Source organism: Trachinotus anak, unplaced genomic scaffold (genome assembly GCF_046630095.1).
Source record: "Trachinotus anak isolate AG129_WGS33_773 ecotype Australia unplaced genomic scaffold, CSIRO_AGI_Tana_v1 ptg000031l, whole genome shotgun sequence".
NCBI classification, from domain to species: domain Eukaryota; kingdom Metazoa; phylum Chordata; class Actinopteri; order Carangiformes; family Carangidae; genus Trachinotus; species Trachinotus anak.
The window spans coordinates 4,680,917-4,701,015 of NW_027273882.1; the positions used below are offsets into that span (position 1 = coordinate 4,680,917).

The following is a 20,099-nucleotide window of genomic DNA, read 5'->3' on the forward strand; positions in this document are numbered from 1 at the left end:
CTATACTGATATGCATTAAACAGACTCTCACTTAGAGAGCCAAGTAATACACCATTATCACATCATCACAATATGATATCACTGAAAGTTGAGCCTAAAAGACTTAGCAACTGTTTTTGTAAAAACCTAATTAGCATTTTTACCTGAAGAGAGCAGATAATATTGTCCGGCCTCTGTCTCATTGGTGCATCTGTACGTCTGCATCTGATTCTGCTCACTCAGTCCGGAGTTCGCCCACGCCAACTTCCTTTTTGGAGTCCACTGATCCTTTTCTGTCGCACCAGTGACTGTGGTGGCACTCGCACAGCCTCTGGCCCCCTGAGAGAATAAACTGTCTTCTGCTGAGTCTATCCACTCTTTATGACTCCCAGAGACGTCTTCTTCACACTGATCAGTCAAGTTCAGAGGCAGAGATTGCTGGCTGGGCCCAGGGCTGGAAACAGTGGATGTGAATAAAGGCGACAGAATCGGGGACATGCCTTCAAAGCTGCTAGATGTTCTTGGAGAAACATCAAGGATTGCAGACAGAGATGGCGAGGGTACAGGGGAGGTTTCTCCACCAGCTGAAAGAGAGGGTGATGAATCGTTTGGCAGCGTTGAAGAGTTAGACATGAAGTGGTAAGGATGTGATGGGAGAGTCAGAGGCTTCCTTTTTGATCCCATTGGGTTCAGCTCACAAAAAGTCTGTTTGTCCTCTGCGAAGGCTTCAATCTCTGCTTTTGCTCCCTCCATCATCAGGGCCTGATGGAGACTCTGGCTCAGAGCTTCACCCAGGACACGAAGTTCTTCAACCAGTAGAGACTGGTCTGCATTGCACCCCTTGTTATAAATGTCCATTAAGGAATCAGTGCTGAATTCAGGCCTGCATCTCTGTTGCAGGATTTGGAGCTGATCCTCACAGACATATCTATCTGGGATAAACTGAGGTTCATCACCACCTTCACTAGCTTCTTTGATCCAGTCCGAACTGGTGAGACTTACCCTTCGTATGATTCCTTCAACTTCCTCAATTTTGCCCATTACTCGCCATGCTGCGGCCCTCTTCCCCAACTCTTCAAACCACCGCTGAGGGCAATTCACCTCCCCAACTTCTGCCCTCTTTTCCTCGTGTTTCTGGCTTGCTGATTGGGCGATCCGAGATTTTGCTGGATTCCTGGTACTGACTTCTGTTTTCCTAGTCAGGTCAAGACTAGACTGAGAGATATACACTGAGTACTTCTCATTGTCATATTCAGAAAGGTCAGTGTCTGAACCAGCAAGAGCACGTTCATCCCTTACAGGAGAGAAATGGCCTCTTTTGTTGTAAGATCTAGGATCATTTTCAGACGAAGCATCCGGCAGCTTCGCTCTCCATGCCGGCTTTAACTCCTGTGTTGACGCACTTCTATCCTCCCTTTCTTTCCCTGTAACTCTCTTCCTCCTGGCTGCAGGAGTGCAGATGATCGGCCTTTCTTCCTCAAAGTCCCACTCTCCAAATGTAGGAGAGCTCGTCATCTGAAGCTTTGTCAGCCTTCTTGCCTTCAGAGGCACCCAAGGAGTCCCCGGTGTCATCTTGAGGTTATGGTGAAGGGCGCCGGCGTTAACTGGCCCCTCTGCTCTCCTCCTTCTCTTCTGAGGGATCTGGATTCTGGGGGATTTTGGTGAAACATCCCGACGCTCTGCATAACTATGAAAGTTCGTCTTAAGTTTCGTGCCCTGTTGGTTTCCCATGCTCATGAAAGCCTGGCACTCCAAACACAACGGTAACAACTCTGTCAGCCAGCAGATCTCAGAAGAGTCATCCAGCGCTTTGAGGGTTTCTTTAAAGTCTGTAAGGCCGAATTTGTCTGCTTGACCCCTCTTCGCTATTTCAGCTGGACCCTCCTCCTTGCAGTTAGAGGTTAGTCTTCGTTGGAAGCTAAGAGGGGCTTTAGAGGGGGAAGATGGGCCCCAACAGAGAGGGAGGGCTGGACTCACACAGCTCCTCTCGCTGATGGCGGAGTAGAGGTGTAAGGTGGTGTGAGTGCTCTCCATGATCTTATTTGATTACCAGAGATAAAGCAGGTGATGGTTCTTTTCCAGCATGAATGGATTCTTTGGAGTGTTTAAACCTCTGAAATCTCACAGAAAGGGAAAAAAGTTTATTTCAGACTTGTTGAAATGAGCAGATGTGCTAGTATCAATTTTCACATAGCTCAAGCTTAAGCTTAATTGCAACTTCAACCATACAACTAGAAAACATGCATAAAGCAAAACAAGATGTAGTTTCTCTCAAGATGAAAGTTAAGCAGACGAAGTATAAAACCATAAACACCATATGAATGCATAAGAGTAAACACCTAAAAAGAGTTCCGATTGTAATTGCTCAACAATCCCTGGTCCCAGCTTCTCAAATTTGAATACTGGCTGCTTTTCCTCTTCTTATGTGATAGTAAACTGAGAATCTCTGGGTTTTAGTCTCTTGATCCCACAAAACAAGACATCTGAAGACATCACCTTAGGCTTTAGTAAAGTGTGTACTTTTTAAAAAAATATCTTATGACATTTTGTAGACCAAACTACTATCAAGAGAGAATCAGAAAATAAATCAGCTTGAGCTCTGGGGAAGTATGATAGTCCTTGTTTCCACAATTTTCTGACATTTTATGGACCAAATGATTAATAAATAAAACAACCAGCAGATTAATTGAAAAACAAATGTCAGCTGCAGCCCTGCACTGGTGCATCACAAGCATGTGAACTGCAAACATCTTCACCCTGTTTACCAGTTATGCAACTTAAAGGTCATTTCATGGAATAATCCGTTCACTGGAAACACACGAAAAGCTTTTCTGCTACTCCTCAACCTGGACCAGAAACTTCAACCAACTTCTATTAGTACAGTTTATAACTTAACTTTTTAATTCTACAGCATAAACAATGCAGTCCATCCACAAATGCTCCCAGAGGTTGTTTTTTTCTCATTTCTTGAAACGACGCGAAAAATCTACTTGAACCTCTCATTTAAATTTCACAATTAATATGATAATTATTTAAAGAATTTAGCAAATGAACACAAAGGAGCAAAAGAAGCACATGTATTTCAAACGTGAACTCACTCACAGCTGTCGCAGCCCTCCCCTCAGCAGCAGCAGCAGCAGCAGATCACCGCTCTGATGCTCTCAGACACTTTCAGGTGACAGAACCAACTGCCCGCCCACTCAAGTGATAGACAGGGACATCGACCAATCACCGCTGCCACTGGAAATCCGAGCGATTCCTACTGGCTCATCAGATAAAGGTCACGACCGCTAATCCACTCAGGACTGTCAGGTACTGAGGGGAGCGCACAAACACACAGACGGGAAGGCTCAATGAGGATTGGGACTTATTATTGTAATCTTCTTCACATGAGTCTACAACTAAATAAACACAAAATGGGCATCACTAACTGTCCTCTATTTTATAATTTAAAAAAAAAAAAATACTGTTACAACAGATCTTTGATATCAACAGTCTGGGGTTACACCAATAAAACGGCACACAACCGTGAATATGAATGAAATCATTGATGGACGAAGTGTCCAAACCCTTTACATACGTAAAAATAACAGGACTACATTGTAAACATACTCCATTACCAGGAGCAAAAAGTCCTGCCTTCAAAATCAGAAGTAAGAATAACAGTATTAACAACAAAATGTTCTTTAAGTATCAAAAGTCAAAGTGCTATTGTCATGCAGCAGAACTTTAAATTAAAATATATTATAATATTTTATTATCATAGATCAATTACTGAATTTTTCTGGCTTTAAAAAGTTGATGTACAAAGAAACTAATAATTATAGCTGTCAAATATTTGTAGTGGAGTATAAAAATGTTCAATATTTCCATCTGAAATGTAGAGGCGTTGAAATATAAAGATGTGGAAAATGGTGATAAGTTCAGTGAGTGAGTGAATGTACTTACATCGTACAACTGTCTGGGATAAACATGAAGAAACAATGTTGGCCCAAGAGAGTTAAAGCTGTGGGTTCATGCAAAGAGCTACGTATAGGCTAATCTATATGTTAACCTGGATCCTGTAAATCACATCTGCTCTCCAGCCATACACTGACCATGAACTCGATTTAGGTCAGCTGTGCACCGTGCTGAGCTGCACAGTGGTCAGTGCGTGCACAGAGCTGATCTGACCGACTGGCCAGCTGTCTGTGATGGATTACAGACGTTTAAAGGAAACAAACAGCTGTTAACGTCACTGACACCGAAACAATCACATCTTTACAAGTAGAAAAGGATATGGAAGATGATTCTTTATGCTGCTACTGAACAAGGACTGCAACATCAGTTAAATGTCTTCATGCTTAACATTGTAATTCAGTCCTGTTCAGTCCTGATCACAGGCTCAAGGCTCTGAATGGAAATTTCAGTGTAAGAAGTTAAAACATGTGCATGTGTGAAGTCTTAGGAACTGATATCATTAAGGCATTTCAGCTGCTCAAAAGGCATTGAAATTCTAACAAAGTTGGGCATATAGTTGAAATTTCACAATCTGCAGTTGCACTGAAAATGTACTACCTGACCACTAGATGTCAGCAAAGTCTTTGGCAGGAAACATCATCTCCTTCCACTAAAAACTGCTGCTGGCTTTTCTCATCTGCCTCCTGATCAGTGACCGAGACCATATGAAGTCAAACTGATGTTAATTAGTAATTAGTCTGACTAATTGGTTAATTAATAGTTAGACTTTGCTGCCTATAGGAACTGACATTGAAGCTAGATACAATTAAGATACATAATTTAAATGGTCAACGATGATACTTGAAGTCAGAAGCAGCTCTTTTCCAAAATACAGAAGATTTAATGAGTGTATAATCTGTACATAGGTATGTGTTAATTTTAATATTTTACATCCAGATTACATTTATACAGACCAAATATTATGAGATTTGATTCTGGAAACTATAACCTTCCTAGAATACATACGAGAAGTTGTATATTTTATAGCTAACTTCTTACAAATGCCTAAATGCTTAAACATTTTTAATCAACAGTCAGTCCATTACTTACTTCTCAGCAACGAGCTCTAGTTCTACCTAATCCCAGACGACAACCACTGTCTATTGATGCAACTGCAGCCTGACTCCTCACTGCTTTCACTGGAATAATCAAGTGTGTAAGCCAGTAAGCAAACAATCAACAAGCTAAAGCTGTGACTTTATGAGAGGAGCCCTGCCACATGAGAGAGTGAACGTTATTTCCCCTGGATTGACACAAACAGGTGATTTCTGTGGACTTAAATGATACCTGTCTGCAGTCTGTGGGGCGAGGTGTCTGGTGCATGGGTGAGGGAGGGTGAGGTGGGGTGAGGTGGGGTGCACAGTGGGTGCAGACGGAGAGACAGAGCCATTCAAAACTTTACATGCAGCCCCACTGCTGCCTTTCAAACCCACCCTCAGCCCTCACCGTGCGTCACCGTCACACAGGGAGTCCTCACAAACTGCTGACTCAACTGGCAGAGGGGCTCACCCCAAATATTTTAATACTCATCATCACCATCCTCATCATCACCACCACCATCATCATCCTCAGCGGAGAAGCAGCATCGACCACCACCATCGGGAGCTCGTCCTCTGGTGCCCCGGCTCCATCCGTCCGCTGGTCCGCACTGCTGCTGCTGCTGCTGCTGCGGGCGTCTGGTCGTGGGGAGGAGGGGGAGGGAGGGAGGATGAAGGGGTAGGTAGGTGGGAGCGGAGGGGCGAGGGAGAGGGAGGGAGAGGGGGGGGGGGGGCTCCGCCGGGCTGCCCTATATGGCTGTGGATGAGCTCTATGCTAATATCGGCTTGAGAGGCACAGCATCGCGTTTCTGCCGGCAGTCAGCGGTGGCTTCCAGAGTCTGAGCAGGCTCCTGCACAGCCATGGCTGAGGGCGGAGAAGGGGAGGATGAGATCCAGTTCTTGAGAACTGTAAGTAAAGATCATTCCTGGGTGCGGGCTGAGCGCAGGCGTCGCTTTCAGAATATTGTGGAAGTTTCCGGGGTTAAATGTTGGCTTTGGTTCTGCATGAATGATGATTGATTTATTTTAATTTATTTAATTTATTTATTTTGAATGGAAGTTGCGGCAGGTCGCGGCGCACCTGTCGACAGGAGTCTCTGATGTGGAGAATCTCAATGAGACTCGGGTCCGCAGGTGCAAGGGCAAGAATGACTGCACACCTCACAGGCCAGCTCAGGAAACATGCCCTCTCTCATGTCACAGCCTTCCTCTCTCCGATCCGTTGTTCTCAGGAAACATCACTTCTCCCACATCATTACCACAGCTTGTCATTCCCGCCTGCATCATTATTATTATTATTATTATCATTATCACCATCATTATTATTATTATTATTATCATTACCATTATTATCATTATTATTATTATTATTAACTTTTTATGGATAGATTCTCCTCCCCGGGGAGAAGACTTCCCATAAGTTGTGCTCTCACGCAAGCCGATGCCTATTTTAGTAGTTTGACGCAGATTGCTCGCGGTGTCCCGCGTCGTGCGGTTACGCACAGCAGTTATCCTTGTAAACGATATGACAGCTTGTATGTTAGTGTGGAGGGAATATCTGTCGCGCCTGGTGAAGCTTCGTGGCCCAGGTGTTGCATTAAGAGCTGTGAGACTCAGTAATGGCTCAGACGGCGAGCACAGCACAGCAGGGGCACCGACCTGGTTCTACAGCGCATACGATTCAATGAGACTTTTGTTTTCACCCTGAGAGACGTAGGAAGAGATGTGTGTTGATTTTAACCCCGGACATAAAACTGAGTGTGATCTTTAAACTGAATGCATCCTCTAATTGCCTCCATTTCTTGTGTAACTGAGAGATACTGTAGATTTCAACTTTTCTAGTGTGACACCTGTTTGTGCAAAAAAGGGCTTAAAGTGGTTTTGCATGTTTTGTCCATACACCAAAAAATTACTGCCACAAGCAACCATTTTGCAAACAATGCTGCTGCCAGTAAGGAAAGATGATTAACAGTATTTTTTCCATTAGATGACCATTGTTTTCCATTCGTTTCTGTGGTTTTTCATCAAATTTGCATCGTTGCATTGAGGTCATGCACTGCAAACGGCATTAAAGTAACACTGGCAAAAAACGTCAACAAACACGGGGATTATGTAACTAAAGCAAGTTTCAAGAGGCTGCTAATGTTTTTCATTTACAATATACAAAAATAAATGGAAACCAATGGTGGTCTGGAGCTGTAGAAAAGCTTGTTTTTAGTATAACACTTCCACAAAGCTTGTGAGAGACAGATCAAAGCAGCAGAGGCCAAGGTGGTCCAACTATTGGTCCTTATAGTAGAAGTCACATCCTCAAAACCCTGGATCCTACATTTCCCATAATGCAACTTGATTTCTTATTTCACAAGACCCTTCTTGCCTGGTAAACACCCACATCTTTAAAGCTCCACACAGCTAGCTCGTAATGCTTGTTAAAAATTGGAATTATCATGCCAAGCCTGAGGCGATACTGTCTGGGTTATTTTCTCCCTCCAGAGCCTCAGAAGACTTTACACGACTGTGCTCACAAGCTGTGCGTCATGACGAGTGAAACTAATCTTCATTTGTAAAAGGGCGTAAAGCAACTCAAACTTGCAAACATGCTGGTGTGGCCCTTTAGCAAATTTCAATTAAAGTGCAGTTCTTTGTTTTGGTTTTCCGTTGACATCCATTTAGTTGAGCTGAAACGGAAACAGCATTCTGCTCTCTCGTGGCTACGATGTTGATATGTACACATATACATACACAGTATTGTTAATCTGTACGTGAGCCCCTGAGGGCTTGGCTGGTTGTTAGTGCCAGACGGGGGGGACTCTGTACTTAACAGCTCCTACTATTTGTGACGCCAGTGATATGCTGATCCATGCCTCTCAGATTCGACTGTCACAATGGCATCCTGGTTATTTGATGACAACAGCGATTTGTGAGGGGGGGCTTCCCCTGAGGGGCCACAGGGCCTTGTCATCAAACCTCAGTGGTGAGAGAAACGTGCCCTCAAAGGAAGCCCCAAAATGAGAGTGCTGATTGAAATGCACTATATCACAATCTGTTGAACATTATGGAATAAGCCTGCGTACAAATGGCAGGTCTTTTGTGGAGGAGGGAGTCAAAATTCTTCAACATATGTTGTCAGTAACTGTGTTTATAGCATTGTTTGGAGACATTTTGTTTAAGTTTTTGAAAGGAAACTGTAGTTAAAGGTCAATTTGTGGTGGAGTTTGCAGCTGTTGTGGGTCTGAGTCTGAGATTTAATAGAAATGATGTGAGTTTTTAATACAGACAGTAGTGCGTTCTTAATCAAAATGATCCGGATATATGATCGGACTGTCAGGTGCTGACAGAGGTCCAGACATTGTGGATCAGTTTCACTGCGGACCCTCCTCGCTGCCGATGTGTAACGTTGGGAAAGCTGGCAGCGATGAGGACTTCTCTGTCAAAGAAAACAGCAACAAAGAGGAAAATGTTACACCTCTACTGCAAAGTGAAGACGTCAGTTCCCTTCTGTGACTTTATAGTCCTACACTCAAGCCCTCCCTCTGTTCTGATGGTTTAGCCTTGTTTACCGTCATTCTTCAGTACGTGTGAAACAGTAACAAAGCAGTTTTTATTTTGGTGCCAGGCAAATGCGGCTGGGTTTATCTTCAGGATATCATTAGTGTTCGGTTTTTGGCTTGTTCTGCATGGGATGCTGGAGATGAAAACAACATTGTTCTGGATTTAATTTATGCAAGAATTGGAAAATATGCAGGAAATTAGCCCAGTTTGCAGACTGCTGTATTATGAAAACTCTTAATTGCTGTGCCACCAGAAAATGATGTGCAGTCACCTGTTTTAATTAGTGTATTGTTGCGTTTTGATTGTGTTGCTGTGTGAAACAATGCTGTTATGCTAAATAAGACAAGGATATGAATGTGGTCAGGCCAAAATTGAATCTTTGTTTAAACCTCTTCCCCAAACAGCCAGTGTCCAATCATAGCAACCTTACCCAGGCATGGCAGGTTGGTCAAGTTTAGTATATGTACGTTGTATGTGGCACTAGTAAGAATGACATTCAGAGTTTGGAGGGTTGTATCGCTTGTTTTTTTTTTTTTAAATCTTCCCTGAAGCTAAAAACACATGAGCAACAGCGTAAAGGACGGATTACATAAGCCGCTCTGTCCTGCTTTTTATTTGATTTGGGGAATTTTACACTCCAGCAATGTTACCTGAGATAGCATCGCCAAACACATCGGTTAGTCCTCATCCAAACAACCTCATGACTTGGCTTCTTAGTGTAAGTTAAGAAGCAAACAGGATTATGTCAGAATGAAATATGATCTGATCTTACTTTTTCCTTTTCATAAACACCCACAATACTGGGACTACCGACCTCAAATACTGTTTCTTTATCTCAGTGTTTTGAATTAGTAACTGGTGAGGATGATGACTTTTTGCCTGAAGCACGCAGGCTTTTAGCACAATATCATGTATGTAGCCATCAACTGCATATTAAGACCCTTAAAGCTTTATAGGTAACCACAAATGACTGAGAGGGGTGGAGTTAAGCTAACAGTTTTATTATGAACTTTTTTTTAGAGATGTTAGGTTTATACCTGGCAAGAGTATATGTTTATATTCAACAGCATTTTCCAGGTGAGCTACTGTTACACTATTGAAACCAGGTGATCCCGGCTTGCAGTCCACCAGTAGCTCCTCTGGGCTTATTTGGAGTTTATGTTGTTTTGGACGCCCTCTGCATACCAAGGCGAGGACTCTGGGGGTTTAAATTTAGCCTTTTTAAAGATGATGCTTCCACAGCACATACAGCTCTGCCCCCCTGGCACTAAACTGCACCAGGGGAAGTGCTTGAGTTGGGGCAGCACAAAACCAGTGACACTTTAACACCATTTTTATAGGGATAAAGTAGCATCCAGAAATCAAATACTTGATACCACACAGTAATATACAGCATTTTCTAAAGCTTAATTTGTCAAAGTAATGGACAGTGTCAGTAGGTCTTCAAGTGTTGCACTAAACTGGCAAATATATTAAACAAATCAATGTGGTGCTTTAGTGGTACAATTTCTGGTGCTATACGTGGTTATCTATGGGGATTTGGGTGGTCGGTTAGGTTTTGATGCTGAGGCAAACATGTTGCTCAGGGTTTATTTCTTAAGGTTTAATATATGGGATTTTTGTTGATCACGTGTCCATAATATGGTCATGCATGTGGATGGCAAGATTGGAGTCCTTGCTAAAGGATATTTTTGGGGGAAGTGAACTGTGGTAGTCTGAACTTGAACACTTGGATATTGTTGTTTAAACCGTGTAAAGGGATCATACCCTTGGTTTGGCTCTTAAGCTAGTTTTGAGGATGAAGAGATTAAGTGTTATGATGATGGTCAGTTTGGATAAATTTCAATGATATAATTGGCTTAATGGTTGACAAGTTATGACAAGAGTGGAGTCAAGTGTCGGTGAAAATGAAGAGGGGTAAAAACAAGACCCAAGGTCGACCCTAACCTGATAATGACTGCCAAAGCAAACAATATTCCCTAAACAAAGTGACACAGATATTGTAATATGTTTATGAAAGATGATATCCTCGAGGAGTCTTGCATTTGTTTCTGCTGTTGCTAGGTGATTGTCAGGAAGCAGAGTGTAATGACTTTTGAAATTCAGTGGAAAGCTGAAATAATGCAGAAACAGAAACCAAGGAGCTAAATATGATTTCCTACGACATAATATTCAGTTATACTGTAATACTATTTACTGCAGAGAGGCTGACAGGGTTGGGATGGTGGTATAGATTTATTAATTGATTATATATTGACATAGTAGACTTGGGTTTGTATCCTTTCAGATACATGAAGCCAGAGTTGATATTTTCAATATTTCACACTATTTTCACCATGAATATGAGCTCTCTTGTAAATTTGACAAAACTATCTTGCCTTAAGGTCCATTTAGAAGCGGATCTTGGGCTTTGCTTTCTATCTCATTATATTCATCGGGAGACATAGTTTGCTCAGTTGTTGTGGAATTTAGTAGAAGTTTAATTTCTTTTTTCTTTTTATTTGTGCCTGAGCAGAATCTCTTGTCCATGTTGGCTTGAAAGTTTAACGTTCATGTTTGCTCTTGGAAATAGCAGTTGAACAAACAATTTCACTTCCAAGTCCATTTAGTAGACTTTTTGGAGTTTCCCACTTCCTACATGATCACCAATGACAATGCACTTCTTCAGGGTAATGTTCAGTATGTATGATTAACGGTGGCATTGCATATCTCCCAGATAAAGTTTATATGAACAGGTCTAAGGAGGTATTTGCTGTGGCAGTTATACTGTAGAAGGATGAATGGTTTTTGTTGGAAAATATCTTGACTATGCTGACTGGGCCACCACCATTCACAACCTGGAATAATCAAAAGTAAGTTGCACCATGGTCATTTGTTGTAATTTCTTTGTGGAAAAAAAAAAAGAGTCATCGAGCCAGCTCTTCAGTATCCAGCTTTTACTTTATTGCACTAGTTGATGCCCTTGCAAAGTTTCAGTGAGCGTGGGGAAGAGAGACAGGAGATCAGAGAGGAGAGGCAGCATTGTCCTGCAACCCCGGGTGAACCTCCCTCAGTTTGATCTAAATTGAATAGGAAGGATTTCCTGGGTATTGATTGAGCAGGCTGTGGTGCCAATGCAACAGAGTGTTCTCTGGCAGCTCTGGCTCTTTCAGTCATCAGTGCTGAAGGACAGCGAGGAGGTGCCTGGCATCCTCATCACTTACACAGCATTGACGTGAAGGTGGCAGCACCCAACATCACAATCTGTGCTTCAGTGCTTTTCATTCATAAATTGGATATTAAGGGTTTTGACCCTGTTAAGTTAAATAACAGACTAATTGATCGTCTGAGCTGACATTCCTGACATTATTTGAATATTTCATCTGAGACGAGCTCCTAGGGGGTTGCATTGAAATGCATGAATTTGTTTTCAGATTTCTTTTAATATGTTGATTTAGAGGAAGATTGAGAGCTTGTTAGTAACAGAACTATATACATGAGACAAGAATAAACATGAAGCTGATAATGAATTCAAACAATATCAAATGCTGTTTTTATTCATCTCTAGCTGCTGCTGCCTGGAGAAAAGGTCAACATTGTGGTATTTTGTTTTCCAGAAAGAAGGCTGTCTTATCTTTGCATTATTCTCTGTCTCCAACCTTGAACTGACTTGTAAAGTTTATAAAATACACATAAATTATGAAGGAGGTAGGACAAGGCTCTTTGTCATCTCAGCTTCTGTGTGGCCTCAGGTTTGTCTTCACCTGCAGGCCTCGTGTAAGTGTTCATTCTACAATACTACATATCAGTATGGAAAAACTCAGTGACTGTAAAATGATATATTAGCTGGCAATGTTAAGGATATATGTTACCCACATATAAGTTACATATTTCACTTTGAGTGTGAATTATTTAGTCTTGACTGTAGTTACAGCCTGTTTTAGCTGTTACAGCTGTCTCACAAACACAAACAATTTCACTAATTTAATTATGAATGCATTATACAATCAAAATCAATACCCTCTTTGAGTTAGTGGCTCTCAATGCACCTACTCAACGATATTGTTTCATACTGTGACTGTCAAGTTTCGTATCACAGCCAAAAATGCAAATAGATGTAACTTGTATCTTTAGTGCATTGTTATTTCAGTTTCAGCAGGAAACATTGTGCAGTGTGTTGCTGTGCACGTCCAGGCAGAGTTAGTGGTAGGACCCCAGGAGCAGCAGCAGCAGCAGCAGCAGCAGCAGCAGCAGCAGCAGCAGCGTGAGTGGACTCTCAACCCAAATAATTACCTTCATTAATCAACCGAGGACTGAGAAAGGTGCAGCCTCTTAGCGTTTTAAGTATCCCTCAGGTCACGGGGTTCATTTTCATTTAATACCAACATGGTTCAGTTTGTTATCAGCTCTTTGGCCATTAAGGTTTTCTTCTTGAAACCAGATAGCATTGTTCGTGGCCTTTTATTAATCCACTTTATTAAATAATATGTGTTTTCTACATAACAGAAATTCCACAGTGGAGCAAAAAAAAAGAAACCCTGTAAATCTATAACAATGTCACCCGACTTTCTCTTTTGCTCCTGTCACAATTGGGTCTTTGAAGTGTGCTGAGCATGAGAGCTCTTTAACCAGAATACCTTGCTACATGGTGCCTGAGCAGAGCTGGTGCAGTATGCCTTGCTCAAGGGTATAAAACTCTCAGTGGCTTTCACGCCACATTTACACGCGAACAATTACTGCGAACAAATAATCCATTGTTTGAATTACTGATCCCTTTTAAATTACTTTCTGACACGATGGGATCTAAGGATGTTTCACTTCAGGAAAAACATGATTCTGTTTGTCATTTTGCTAATAATTCACTCATTTTCAGTTTTTCAGTAAGCCTCCTGACATCCAAGAAACACCATTTCTATTTGCTGTGTGCATCCAACCATGGCAGCTGCGTCTAGAGATGACATCTTGTAGCCTGATGGATCTGGAAACCATTTCCTGTCCTTCTAGAGAGGGAGGTTTCCCTTGTCACACACTGCTACTGATGCATTGTGAAACTCTGAAATGCTCATTGAATTTAACTTGTCAGGTCCGCTATTGACCCATAGCTATTCTGTCTGTCTGAGAAATGAAAATTTGACCTCCGTGAAATCTCCTCGGAGGAAAAAAAAAACAAAAAACAAGTGCTTGCCTGATCGTGTTGATGTCTTCTGAGGATTTTGTAGCACAAGAGCTAAAATCAGCTGAAGTGTGCATCAAAAGTCGGACACACACAGCACCGACAGGTTGGAGGGTAAAACAACTGTTGGCCTGTTTCAGGAGCTGAGAGCTTAGAGAGGGAGAAAAGAAGACTTAGGTTTGGCTCAGGTGAATGTCTTCACTTCACCTTATCTCTGCACTTGTCTTTCGGTCTGTTTTTTCCACTTTCTCACAGCCTCACAGCCACAGAAACACACACACATACGCACACACGCACACACACACACACAGTTTTCTCTCCTTCTTCACACCTCACTACATCTTGCCTGTGTCTGCTCTGTCTCATCAGACAGGATGATGGACTTTTGAGAGGCTCCAGCTCCGTCCCTGACCAGAGGACCCCCATTTCTCAATGCCTCTGCTCAGGTGGACGCCTCGGTCCTGCATGCATGGAGGCTTCTATTATTTTGAGGCTGCTCTGAACCAATATGCATACAAACTACGCCAAGAAAATCCAATTTGTTATGAGAACACCTTATAAATCTCAGAGTCTGTGATCCATGGCAGTGTACTACGGGGCAAGACTTAGAAGAATTTTTATTTCATTTTTTTTAATATAGAGCTCAGATGTCAGCTGAATTATTCATTTTGACCCATTATGTAGTCACAGATGTGCACACACACTTGCATATGCACACCTACACACATAATAACGTTAAAACCTTAACTGGCAAATCTCTGTGTGTAACTCCTGAGAAGGGAGATATCTCTGGTCTTTGAAGAGTGTTGTGAAGACTTATTATATAAACTGTATATAATGTAAAGATCTTTTGCAAAATATATTTGAGGCTTCTCCGAGGCTGTACAACCATCTGCACAATGTCCCAAACTACATTTTTTGGAGGTCAAGATATGGTTTTCTTGAATTACTTGTATGACAACAATTATAGATGAAAAAGAAAACACAGAACCTTTGAGTATTATCCACTATTTGTGTAGTTAAGTTGCAGAAAGTAGTTGGAAAGTCTTGCCAAGTTCAAGAGCTGCCAGACCTTGTGAAGAGAAGAGAGACTAGAGGAACTACAGCAGGAGTCACCTGTCAAACCACAAAGGGTGACCTAGTAATGACAACCGGGCAGGAACAACAGTCAGAAGTTAAACAGATGGGGTGACAGCAGAGCTCCTGTCTGCAGTAGTGTTGTTCTATCTGAGCAGTCCCAACTGTCTTTATTTGCATTCAGGAAAAACACACAATCATGTCATTATCTGCAATAAGGTGCATGAGGGCTCTGTAAAGCTGCGTTTGTTCATATGAAATATTACTAAATGAATAATTTACACAGACTGGTCTGAGTCTTGACACTTCCTGCTGAGGCTGCACAGACTGTGGCCCCATGTTCACTTCATTTTGTTTGGATTCTGGAGCTAAGTGGCAGCTCGGTTGAAAGACGTGGATCTGAATCTCATTCACTAAAACAGCTCATTAATCAATTACGATGAACTGTATGAGCGGCCTCGTGTAACTGCTGTTGCTGCTTAAACACAGAGTGGAGCAGATTATGAAGTTTTATTGTGCGGGGGAGGGAGGGGTGTGGGCTTCTGTGGAAGTTTAAACTTTTGAGTGAATGGACATAATCTGTGCATCAGTCCCTGTTTCTTCCCTCAAGGGAGCACAGTTCGTCCTCAGCTAAACTGTGAAGAATGACTTCTGGGAACTAAAAATAATGACGACATTTTCCATCATTGATTAGGAGTAACGATGGTGGAAGCTTGATCTTGGAGTTAGCTCCTCTGTATAGCAACAGTGTGCATCAGTCTTGTTACTGTGGTTCCAGGTTGTTAAGTGTTCAGAAAGAAAGGCTGTTGTTTTGTTTTGTTTTTTCCTGTAAGGTTGCCTGTCTCAGTGGCATTTATTCTGCAGCTGCAGCTAACCATTATTAATGTCAGAAAATGGTGAAAAATGCTCACCACAATTTCCTAAAGCCCAAGGTGACGTCTCTTGAAATGTCATGTTATGTTTTGCCCAAAACCCAAAAATATTCAGTTTACAATCAGAGAGGACTAAAGAAACCAGGAAGTATATACATCTGAGAGACTGAAACAAGAGACAAACTCAAAACAATGAATCGATTAACAAAATATTTGCGGATTGCAGATGATGCATTTGTCAATGAATCACCAGATTGGATGATTGCAGCTCTAATTCACTAATTTACTTAGTTCTGCTACTTCAGTGACCAAAACCCTGCTAAGACCACTGCTATTTGGAACAATATTATTTATGCTATAAACAAAGACTTGCAGCTTGATCCAAACTTTTCATGGAAGTTTTGGGACTGTTGGCTCAGTGTGATCTATGAAAATGGGACACTGGACCTGAACAGTACACAGTCTTGTACCTTTGCTTTTTTTTCTAAGGTTAACAGATAACAGGTCTGTTTGTTTAAACTCAGATTCTTGCATTTATTCTAATTATAGAACCAATCAGGCAACAATTACGCGTACATTTAGTCAAGATCAAGCATGTAAGTGATGCGGTCTGTTGCATCTTTGCGTCAGTGAAGTAGCTGCAGATGCATCCACAGTAGCTGACTGATCTAACTTGAGTTTGTGTCAGATTTGAATTACAGACAGAGCAACAACAGACCAGGGCAAGACCAAGTATAGCTTCACCATTAAACACAAATATACTGTGGGTGTTCCTATTAGCTCTCATTCAACCCATGAGATTATTTCTACCTTCAGGGCATCTTTACTTATGAAATGCACTCGGTTGGCAGTTTATTAAGAACACCAAGCTAACTCTAAAGCAGTCTAATGCCACAGGCTTGCTATAAACCCTGCCTTCATTAAGGTTATATAATGTTTAGTTTTCATTGCGATTGTTTTAGAGAGGTGTTGGTTCAACTGTATTATCATTTTGGAGGATGCAGTTGGTGCTGCTGTTGAACTGTATTGCATTATACAGAGAGGTGATTGCATTATGCAGATGCATACCTTCATTGATATAAATGTGGTGGGAAAAATATCTGCAGAGCTAAAATGTCAAATTGCTTAAAAAAAAAGTCAGTTTCTCATTCCTCTTCCCTGTCTCTCTCTGTTTTTCTTGTTTACATCCTCATCTGTCTCTGTTTCAGCTTCCAGTTCAATTTTTCACCGTCACTGCACTTTGTCAGGCTCTCCTCTGCCTTTTAATCATTTTTTCACACGGCCAGCGTTTCTCCTATTTCCTAAGGCTCTACAAGGTTTTAAAAAATTTAACGTTGGGTTGGAACTCTGCGAATAATAACTTATTTTATAGTCAGGTGCTCATGTTTGACACATCACCTATAAATGCACAGATTCTTTAGATCTATGTTAGCTGTGATACTTGTGACAGCTTGGCATAAAAAAGTGATTTTATTTCACAATCCTGGGACACAGGGCTTTGAATGTGAGTGCACTGAACAACAACATCATCGGACCCTATCCAGCTTAGCAGGTAATACCTCTTCACACATCTACACTGTATCTACTTTGCTCCCCATGTTGCTAAGCTAAGCTTTACTTAAAACATGTAGCTCAACCTGTACTTAGCACCTTGCCTGACATTTACGAGAAACACGACTCCTGTGCAGTCAGAGCTATTTAGACAGGCTACACACTGAGACAGTGTGAACAAGGAGGCAAATGTGCTGGAATTTATTTTGTTCCCTTCAGTTTTTAACCACCATCTGCCATTACTCCTTCTCAAAGCTCGACTGGTGAGCTCCACTGAGCATGTGCAAAGCATGCGTGTCAAAATAGCAGCGCTGAGGGATTGAACAGATTCACCTTTTCTCAAGTTCACATTGGTGGCAGTGCTGGGTGAGTTGTGGGAGTTTATTTGGCACACTGGAGCATCGGGGGTTCTCGGGTTTCGGCTGGTGGATGCATCGGGCCGCGCACACAGTAACACACCTGTCGCTGTCTGTTAAGGCACACAGAGGCCAAGTGTTTGGTTAACGAAGGAAGAGGGAAAAGAAAAGAAATGGAAAGAAAAGATATGCAGAGGGGTCTTTTTCAGGAGCAATAAAGTGTTTCATCCTGCAGTGTCAGAGGTCGTTCAAGAAAAAGTCTGGATTGTTTGAGAAGTGTTGGTTCTGCAGGTTTCAGAGGGATATCGAGGGGTAGTGAGGATGGGTGGGGTTGGGCTGGGAGAGGGCAGGGTCAAGTTCCCGCTCTACACTTGGAAGCTGGGTAAAGCAGCCACCCAACCCTCACTCACCTCCTCCCGCCACAGGCCAGGACCCTATACATAGTACTGATGCTGCTCTTTAGCTGTCTAGCAGATGGTCACACTGCTGCTGCGAGGATCACTTTGCCTCAGATTCACCAGATTCTCTGGCTTGGGATCAAGTCAGAGGTGCAGAGAGTGACAGAAAGTGTCTTAATAAAGTGTCATGGCCGTCAGTACAAATGGCCATGTGATTAGTTTTTGAGGTCTGATCATAGTGATTGGACTTGTATGAGATAATGCCACTATGTATTCACTCTCGACATGAAACAGCCCCATAAACGGCGTTTCCTTTGGCTGTATTTATTTAGAACGATGTTGGCATTATCATCCATTCTGCTCTTCCTCCTACTGCTTCACACTACTCAGATGACTGGATGGCATCTAGTCTATGTAGTGTTTTGATCCCCAGTGCAATTCTGACCACTTCTGGTTCTGAAGCTTCACTATGATAGTGTGGAAAAAAAAAAAAAAAATCAATTTTTGTGCATCTGAGCCTTTTAATGTGGCTGCCAATTTTCAAATTCAAGTGTGCATGAATATACACTCAGTTGGCAGTTTAATAGGTACGCTGAGCTAAAACTAATGCAGTGTAATACAGTCCTGCAATAAACCCTATCCTCATGAAGGTCATAATGTTCAGTATTTGTTCAAACTGTTTAATGATGTGCTGATATTTTTGAAGGCTGCAGTTTGTGGTTGTATTGTTACACAGACAAGTGTTTCTATTATTTTTTCCCACCCTAATTGACATAAATGTGATAAAGGTGATAAACACCTGTCAGTATAACTCAATATAGTTCAACAGCACCATAAACTACATCCTTCAAAATGACCACACAGTTGAATCGACACCTCTCTAGAACAGTTTCAACAAATGCTGAACCTCATGACCGTAAGAAAGGCACGGTCCAGTACATACACATGTAGACAGAATATGTCAGTGAAGTGATGGTGCCAGGACCTGGTGCCAAGGCCACCAGAATGCCAAACAGCTGTAAAGAAAGTGTTGTATTGACTTGATTTTAAAGAGGTGACAAGTCGTTGGTCATCCTGTGGCCATATTGAGTTTCCCCATCTGTAGCCTGAAACAACAAGCAATCACAAAACTACCAGGAAAGCTGCAGCGGTGAATCAGAGCCAACACTGATACTTTCTGCGATCAGTAATCACCCCCCTGAAGCCCAAAGTCGGGTTGTCGGGTATTTAAAGCGCTGCTGGTATGGACTGATGTTCCAGCTCAGTCCTTCATTTACTTCACCATGACATTTAACTCCACTGTGCTTCATTTTATCCATTAAAATTGCCCCGGAGTGATTTTCATTGCCCCACAACACAAACTGACCAAAATATACTACATCTTTAATAGAGGTTGTTGGTGCAGCCTAGATATTCAAGAACTTTTCGTTTTCACTAGATCTTAGCTTCTGTTGTGATTTGCAGCTATAAATGCTCCTTTAACTTTAATGTGTTTATTCATCAATTTCATCCATTTTCCCCCCTTGTGGCAGTGTTTCTGCAATAACATCCCCGCAGTAGAAATTACTTCATCTGTTTAGATGTTGTAAAGATTTTGTTTACGTGGGGAAAGAGGAGTATAACTTCTGCCAGTTGACATCCACTACTTAATTACCTTGCACTTTAATTACAGGGGTCAGTGGTTATACTTTTGAGCAATATTGCATATGTTGATTTGTTCCTGCCTAATATTTTTTTTTGCATAAGATTTCACAAGAACAGCTTCGTATTGCTTGGTTATTAATTAAATGTGTTGCTGTTGTGGGAGAGGACTGACCACTCAGAACGTTTTTGATTTTGAACACCTCCCACATGTACGAACCAGAAAGACTGAAGGTCTAATTTGTGGTGCAATATCAACACACAATGGAGCATCTTCAAGAACTATGAAACAAAGAGAATGACTTTAGTCTTCCTACAGTGTGCTTGCACTTTGGGATCTTCTGAAAGAATGGAAAAATATGTCCTAATTCCAGGAAAATTGCCCTGGATTCTGCTCAAGAGACATTTTCTGATGGTATAATGGAGGACATGAGAAGGCTGAAAAAACCTTTTAAATTATTTTCTTCACATGGTGGCGTTTACAT

At 41.8% G+C, this 20,099-nt stretch overlaps 2 protein-coding genes across 12 annotated transcripts in view; one reads left to right on the top strand and one right to left on the bottom strand.

Annotated features, from left to right (window-relative positions):
- fmn1 (formin 1) overlaps positions 1–5,646 on the bottom strand; it is a 31,810-nt gene extending 26,164 nt beyond the window's left edge. Inside the window, exons 1-2 of one of the 6 annotated variants that reach the window (XR_011686500.1) lie at positions 3,082–4,901; positions 144–2,092 (exon numbers count right to left, since the gene is read on the bottom strand). Coding sequence is in view for 5 of the 6 variants with exons in the window: in XM_071467781.1 (XP_071323882.1) it covers positions 144–2,013 (1,870 nt within the window). In the remaining variant the exon portion in view is untranslated. Of the gene's footprint in view, positions 1–143; positions 2,100–3,077 lie in introns of all 6 variants that reach the window. The other 5 variants (XM_071467781.1, XM_071467784.1, XM_071467785.1 and 2 more) reach the window with 5 other exon arrangements.
- A 132-nt stretch (positions 5,647–5,778) lies between these two features.
- The window catches only part of ryr3 (ryanodine receptor 3), a 110,990-nt gene continuing 96,669 nt past the window's right edge, over positions 5,779–20,099 (top strand). For 5 of the 6 annotated variants that reach the window (XM_071467772.1, XM_071467774.1, XM_071467773.1 and 2 more), the window contains exon 1: positions 5,780–5,924. In XM_071467772.1, the coding sequence (XP_071323873.1) occupies positions 5,877–5,924 (48 nt within the window). In that variant the 5' untranslated portion in view covers positions 5,780–5,876. Of the gene's footprint in view, positions 5,925–20,099 lie in introns of all 6 variants that reach the window. The other variant, XM_071467778.1, reaches the window with a different exon arrangement.